This window comes from Hipposideros armiger, unplaced genomic scaffold (assembly GCF_001890085.2).
Source record: "Hipposideros armiger isolate ML-2016 unplaced genomic scaffold, ASM189008v1 scaffold_813, whole genome shotgun sequence".
In the NCBI taxonomy this organism is placed as follows: Eukaryota; Metazoa; Chordata; class Mammalia; order Chiroptera; family Hipposideridae; genus Hipposideros; species Hipposideros armiger.
In genome coordinates, this window is record NW_017732163.1 from 706,948 (window position 1) to 714,829 (window position 7,882).

A 7,882-nucleotide genomic window follows, 5' to 3' on the forward strand; every position below is an offset into this window, starting at 1 on the left:
GGCCGTCCAGAAGCCGGCGACTGATCTGCCTCGCTAGAGAAGAGCACAATGATGGTGCCAACTTGGGCCAGTGAAGCAACGACCTCCACAACTAGATTGAAGAACAAAACGACAGCAACTTGTCTGTTCCCCTTCCCCCAATTCCCCAGCGCTGTTCCCCTCCCCGCAATTCCCCAATAAAAAAAAAATTTAAAAAAATCTAAAAAAAAGAATCCTTGTTATTTCTATATCTATGTATCTATCCTTTTATCTATATATCTGTGTATCTATGTATATCTATCCTTGTCTCTATTATCTATGTTTCTATGTGTCTTCTACCTATCCTTGTATCTATATATCTATGTATCTATTCTTGTATCTGTGTATATGTATCTACCAGGGGTGCCAAAAAAATGTATACACATGACTTGTTATCGGTATACATTGAGCATTGCATTTTTTTTGAGTATTACAATTTTAATAGTTTTTCCTTTCTTAAAGTTTACGTACATTTTTGGCACCCTCTATTTTTCTACCATCTACATATATATATGCCTATCTATCCATCATCTATGTATGTATGTATGTATCATCTATGCATATGTCTATCATCTATGTATCTATCTACAGATATATCTATCTGTATTATCTCTATCATGTATGTATGTATGTATGTATGTATGTATGTATCAAGATTGTTCCAGAGAGGCCCATATACATTGTCTTATTTCCTTTAATATTTCCCAAACGTTTCATTGTGGATACATTTTCCCTACCTAGTCCCAGTCTGATGCACAGATTGTCTCCCATTTTGTGCTATTATACTATATCAGGGCTACAGAAAATCTCTTCATTCCTGTGCTGGTATCCAGGAGCTGCATGAAGGGGTGTGCCTTTGAATTCTGACAGATAAAGCCTCTCCCCAGAGGTTAGACTGACTGTGTCCCCAACAGTGTCCGAAGTGACTGCCTCTGCCTGCCCTCTCCAGTAAGAGGACACACGAGTGAGGGTTTTGAAATGGCTGGTATCTGAGAGACCCTGGGAAGGGAAATACAATGTAGTGTACATCTACTATGTGCCTGGCACTTCATGGACATTATCTTGCCTGACCTTCATACTAATGCTCTGATGTAGGAACTGTCTCCTCTATTGTGCAGAGGGAGAAGCAGCCTCAGAGAGGTGGCATAGAGACACTGGGCTTTAGCCACTGGGTTCTGCCATATACCGTATAGACATGGCTGGATTTTATTAATTTGTTAAGTGAAGCCACTCGTCCAACATCTGTTCAGTATTGTCATTACCAATGGGATAAAAATACTACTCAGAACCGCATCTTGTTCTGAAGCTCCTCCATCTAGCCCCCCTGTTCTGAACCTCAGCATCCTCTCTTTCCTTAGCTGCGTTCACTGCTGTGGGTTAATCCAGATCGGTTTGGTGACAGCCTTCTGTGTGCCGACTCCATGATCAGTGCAGGGCAGAAATGCTCCCTGCAACCTGGCAAGGTAATAGTTCCTAGTTTAGAGCTTCCTTGGGGGGCGGTGTGTGTGTGTGTGTGTGTGTGTGTGTGTGTGTGTGAGGGGTGGGGGCCTCTAGAAAAACCCTGGTCTCTGCTGCCACCGTCTGGATTCTTGAGAACAGCACATGTTTGTGAAATAATGAAAAGACAGACTCCAGAATGAGGAGCAGTGGATTTGTGGTCTCCGTAGTTTTGCCTTTTGTAGAATGTCATGTAGTTGAAATCACACAGTGTGTAGCCTTTTCATATTGGCTTCTTTCACTTAGTCATATGCATCTAAGGTTCCTCCATGTTTTTTCATGGTTTCATAGCTCAGTTCCTCCTTTAAGCACTGAACAGTATTGTATTGTCTGAATTGACAAGTTTATTTATCCACTCACCTCCTGAAGGGCTCCTTGGTTGCTTCCGAGTTTTGGCAATTATGGATAATGAAGCTACACTCCTGGGGGTTTAGTAAACAGTTGTCCCCCTTCTATAGAAGCAGCAGCACTGCGTGCTCATATAGGGTTGCTTGTGAGCCAATCCGTCCAGTGAGGTACAGGGAAAGCTGCTGCCGGTGCTTCTGAGGGAGCTTTCCCCACTTACTGTAGGGCAGGGGTTCTCAGGCAGGGGCGACTGTGCCCCACAGGTAACATCTGGCAATGTCTGAAGTCACGACTGGGACTGGTGCTCCTGGCACCTAATAACGGGCAGAAGCCTGGGATGCTGCTCAACATCCTACATGTACAGGGAAGCTCCCTCCACGACAGCAAACGCTTATCTGGCCCCAAATGTCAGCAGTGCTGAGTCCGAAAACACTGCGGTCGGGACCTGTGAGCATCTCATTTCTCCTCCAGCTTATCCTTATGAAGATAAAGATGCTCTGCTGCCACCTAGTGAGCACCAAGGGAAGTTCAAGGGAATTGCAGAGAGGCGGAATCCTGACGTCCCAGGGATGCTGAATTAGCTAACCCTGCAATTACCCATTCACAGGCTCCTTACGCGGGAAGTGGGAAGCTTCTAGCCAGTGACTGCAGGTCAGGTTCTCCGTTACTTGTAGCTTAAAGCATCAGAATTGATATGGCTTCACACAAACACAAACCCTGCACTTTCTCCATCTGCAAAGTGTACAGAGCGGGTAGAGGTGAATTCTTATCATACGACATGGGGAAAAGGGTCCTACTGGAGAAAAAGACAAGTCAAGAGCCCAGAGTCAGCAAGGAGGCAGCTTCCCCCCTCCCCACCCCAAGTCTCCACCCCATGAACAGAGGTACCAGGTTAGGGTGATACTGCTGGGTTCACCAAGGGTCACCCTCAAGGAGAGGGTCCCTGTTGCCTTGGGCTCTGCTTGCCTTCCCTGTGCAAATGTAGAGATAAACATACATGCAGGCACTGGACAATTGGGGCATAAGCACTCGACACTCGGACTGTAAATCTTGGTGCTTTGGGAGATAGTCTGAGAACCTCAGTCGCCAGGTGAAAGGACCCCTGTTCCTGTGGAAGGAGGGGCATTGAGGATCTCTGGACCCAGTCCATTTGCTGTCAGATGGAACCTCTCTAATGACTTCCTACTGTGCTTAGAATAACCCCCCAGAGTCCTTGACCTGGTCTCCCCTGCCCTCACATGATCTGGGTCACATCCCTTTCTGCGCTAGTCCAGGTGCCCCTCTCCTCATATCCTGGCTCTGACCTCAGGGCCTTTGTACCAGCTGTCCCTGTGCCCTAACACCCTTCCTGAGAGTGCTGCATGCTGAGCTCCTCCTTGATATTCAGGTTCTGCTTAAACGTTACCCCATGGCTTTCTAGAGAAACAGGACCAATAGGATATATAACAAATAAGATATATAATAAAATACAACAAAAATCTATTCACAGCATATATCTGTGTGTTTATTATGAGGAATTATTTGTTATGAGTGATGATGGCGGCTGAGTCTCACGATATGTCGTCTGCAAGCAGGAAAGCCAGTGGTGCAATTCAATCTGAATCATTCACATCACACAACCCATGTCACATTGGTCTAATGGACAAGCCTGGTATAATGTGAACTATTCCAGAACATGTAAGTGTTTAAAAGGCATTTCTGCAAAGAAACCACAGATTGAAGATAATGCTAATAGCATAAGCCCTAGCAGGTTATGGGGCTATTTCTCCTACACCAGGCATAAACGTTTCATGAGCCACTTACAGGGGCAAGGAAGGCAGACCAATCACCATCTAATTTGATCTGACAGAGAACAAGCCTAAAAAATGTCCAGGTGTAAAAAAGGATGCTTGAATATGAAGATCAAATGAGTTCATTTATAGGTAAGTGCTTAGAACAGAGCCTGGCACACAAGGGCTGTGTATTACCTATCATCATCATCACAGATTAGAGAATAAATATAAGAAATCATAAAAAGTACCTGTCGGTAAGAGTGCAAGAATTTCCCATGCTCTGGGAAAAGACTGATTGGGGAGCTAATTGTTACCATGGCTACAAAACAAACAGATTTAAAGCCATTCAGTGAATCCAAGACAGCCTGTCTCAGTGAACATGCTTTTTACAAGCCTGCCAATGATTCACCTTTAGCTTCTGAAATTCAGCCAATTAGCAAAGATCCACTTTGATGAAAACACCTATTAGTGCCAGTCTCACCTGAGTAACTGTGTCAACTCACCCCAGTCACCAATCCCTAAATTCCATGTTTCCCCCCGATTCTTACCTACATAAAATCAAAGAAATGGTGATAGACCAGTTATCTTTGACTGCAGTAACCAATAAATTTGTTTATATATCAGACTTTTGAGTGATAGTCACATTATTGTTTGACATTCAGATATGGACTTAAATTTTTTTTTAAACACCAGCAGAGTTGTGTTATCAAAATTTTGCGGCCATGTGTAAGGACCCAAGTCCTGCTACTTCTGATCTTGAATCACGTCTCCAGTGATCAAGAAGGCCACTTGACACTTTTTCCAAATGCTCAGTTTATTTGATTCCCTCTATATGCTCTGAGGGTAGGACAAACATTTCAGAGAACGAGGTCCTTCGACTTGACGGTCACAAGCCTATATCCAAGGGAAATACCATAAACAAGTTAGACTGGACACACAACTGTCACTACCAGCAAGGGCTTTGTGAGAATCATTTTCCATCTCTGAGAAGGAACTCCTGGGCTCAGCTTTCCCCACAAAGATAGCTTTCAAATTTCCTCTGTCAGAGTGGGTATGGGTGGGGAGGGTTTCTTGTCTTCAGTTTTTCCACCAATACCGGTCTTCTTCGTCAAAAGCATACCAGCCATCGCCAATCACAACTTGAGGCTTCCGTAGCTGCACCTCCTCCAGCAGCTTCCTCACTTGAGCTGGATATTGCCATTTCCATAGCCTGTGGGCAAAGAAAGGGGAAGTCATGACTCTGGGAATTTGCTCTTACTCTTCTCCCTTCCTCCAAATTCCTGGAACCCCCACCGAGGATCTGAAACCTCTTCTTGTTGAGAAGCCATACTGTGTTCCCCAGAGAGTAAAAGCAAGTCCCTCCATGTAAAGGGATGCTTGGATGTGTCAATACCATACTGAGCATTTGTGGGCATCTGCCCCTCACAGGAAACCCAAGAGGCAGCCATGATTAGTCATCTATCATGATCTCCTTCCCAAGAACTGACTTTGTGCCTGGTCTTGTTGTAGGGTTTGGGGGCACAATGATGAACAAGGCAAAGTCCCCACCCTCACACAGCTTATATTCTAGGAGAGGAGAGAGAAACAGGTATTCAAATAGACACATGGGGAAACTGGCTCCTGAAAGGCCGATTAGGAAAATCCAGGTCTGACTCTTCTACTTCAACTATGAAGTCCCTTCATCACAAGCTGATTTTTGTCCAAGCTAACTGCCTTGTGAGTCATTGATACAAATATGCTCTCTTTCAACCCAACTTTCTGCTTTTTCAGCTCATTTGCTGAAGTGATCACTGTAATATTTCTCTTTGACCAAATCAAGATCTCTAAATCCACTGAGCCATGCTTTCCAGTCCATCTCCCCTCCTGCCTCAGTGCCCTATCCCCCCATTCCCAGATCCTACACTACAACCACTTTTGTGGTCTTTCCTGTTACATCCGTCTGCCAAAACCTGACCCCTATATAAAGCTGCAAGCTGGACTGTACAGGAGAGGACAGGTACTCAACTGGGAAGTTGGCTATTGATATAAGTGTATCACAACCAACCCCAACGGGCTGTCCATCTCTACCATTTGTCATTGCACAGCTCAGTGGTGTTGAGTACGTTCACACTGTTGTGCAGCCATCACCACCATCCATCTCCAGAACTCTCCTCATCTTCCCCAACTGACACTCTGTCCCCATGAAGCACCCATGTCCCTGTCCTCCCAGCACCTGGCATCCACCATTCTCCTTTCTATCTACTCTAGGGACCTCACATACATAGGATTATTCTTATTTGTCTTTTTGTTTCTGGCTTATTTTAATCCATATAATGTTCTTGAGGCTCATCCATGTTGCAGCATGTGTCACAATTTCCTTCCTTTCTAAGGCTGAATAATATGCCATTGTATGTAGATACCACATTTCATTTATCCATTCACCCGTCAGTGGACACCTGGGTTGCCTACACCTCCTGGCTGTTGTGAATAATCCTGCTTTGAACACAGGTGTGCACATGTCTCTTTGAGATCCTGCTCTTGATTCTTTTGGATGTCTACCCAGAAGTAAAATTGTTGGCTCGGATAGGAGTTCTATTTTTAGTTTATTGAGGATAAACACTTGTATGTTGTCCTTTTACTCTCCCAAACCCACCCCAAAGTAAGCCTCATGATAGTGACACCTTGCCTTGATCTCCTATGTCCCTGCGTTCCCACCCCCCAGCACAGTGCCTGGGCATAGTGGGCATTTGAATAGTTGGTTGAATAAAGACTTCAACTTCTCTGATAAAGTGCTTCTCGGTCAACAAGCATGTCTGTAACAGAGAGAGGTGTGTCCCAGGAGACATCTCCAGGGACTTACCCAATAATCTGTAGATTAGAGTTGGGATGTGCAAAGGCTGGACACAGCTTCATTATTCCTCCAGGACTGAAATTATTCCGCATCAGGTTTATGCTGGTCAGGCTCTGGTTGCTGAAGAGAGCCAAGGAGAGGCCCTCACAACAGTCAGATGTCAAGTCACACGCCTCCAACCTGCAGCGCCAGGATCCCCCAAAATAACCCCAGAGATCAATATCCATCCTTCTCTCCTTAAACTGTTTGACTTTCACTTTGAAGTTGTAAAAAAGAGCAGCTGGCTCCACCCCTAGGGTTTCTGGTCCGGTTGTTCAGGGGAGGGGCCTAAAAATTTGCATTTCTAATGAGTTTCCAGGTGGTGCTGCTGGTTCTCACTTTGAGAGCTGCTGGACGACTCAACCACAGTTGTGGAAAGAATGAAAGATAAAGGTTGAGAGAGCCTCTGACTAGGGAACGAAACAAGGAACATGGAGAAAGACACGCTGAGAAAGTGACTTTTCACCTAAAACTCTAAAGATGAGAAGTAAGCTCAGTGAATGGGGGCAGGAAGTAGTGACGCTTGCTTATGAAACTGCATGTCGTGTCCAGAGAAGAAAGGAGTGGACGAGTCTGAGACACAGACTGTAGGCTAGATGGCCAAAGTGGAGTAGAGGCCAGTGGTGTGAGATGGGGCCGGACATTTTAGGTCATGTTAAGGATTTTAGGATTTTGTCCTAAGAGTAGTGGGAAAAACCAAAGAATGGTGTTAGGTGTAATAATAGTATTGTAGCACTGTTCTTACATTTTAGAGATGCGTGCTGAGGTATTTAGGGGAGGAGCATCAAAATCTATAACTTACTATGAAATAGTGTACCCGATAGATAAAATTAGCTGGTGGGTATATAGGTCTTAGATGTCCTAATCATTGTAGATTTTGTGTATTTGGTAATTTTTATGATAAAGAGTGTGGACAGCAGCTCAAGTAGTTTTAACCTTCTGTAGCTAGATGTTGAAATGGGATTGAATGAAGGCTTATTATTATTATTGGTTTTGCTACTACAATAATATCTAAGCTTTTATGAAAACAGAAAATTTCCATGAGGGAGGCTGATAGAGGCAAGGGGGAGGGGGATAGACAGGTGATTATAGGGTCCCCAACATGGGTGACATTAACCTGTGGTCATGGTAGACATGCTTCCTACACTGTTTTGAAGGGGGAAAAAAGAAGGGAATGTGGGCATAGATATTAATTGGTTTCCTGGTAGAAGGTCTAGGATTCTCCTGTGAAGTGGTTTTATATTGATTTGAAGGAGGTAAGGTCATCTTTTAAGCCCCAGGGAGACCAGGGTAGGTTAAAAAGTTTCCAGATAATAAAGTTGGTTTGAAATCATTGTTTCAGGAAGAGAAGCAAGCAAGCAAACCAGAAAAATGTAATGCT

General features: G+C 44.4%; 2 protein-coding genes across 2 annotated transcripts in view; one reads left to right on the forward strand and one right to left on the reverse strand.

Annotated features, from left to right (window-relative positions):
- Positions 1-2,441, forward strand: part of ZNF787 (zinc finger protein 787) — a 42,694-nt gene extending 40,253 nt beyond the window's left edge. Inside the window, exon 5 of the mRNA XM_019628846.1 lies at positions 2,332-2,441. Coding sequence (XP_019484391.1) covers positions 2,332-2,441 — 110 coding nt within the window. The remainder of the gene's footprint in view (positions 1-2,331) is intronic.
- Positions 2,442-4,709: 2,268 nt separating this feature from the next.
- Positions 4,710-7,882, reverse strand: part of NLRP5 (NLR family pyrin domain containing 5) — a gene marked incomplete at its 5' end in the record, with an annotated part of 27,489 nt that continues 24,316 nt past the window's right edge. Inside the window, 2 exons of the mRNA XM_019628847.1 lie at positions 4,710-4,842; positions 6,472-6,642. Of these exons, the coding sequence (XP_019484392.1) occupies positions 4,710-4,842; positions 6,472-6,642 (304 nt within the window). The remainder of the gene's footprint in view (positions 4,843-6,471; positions 6,643-7,882) is intronic.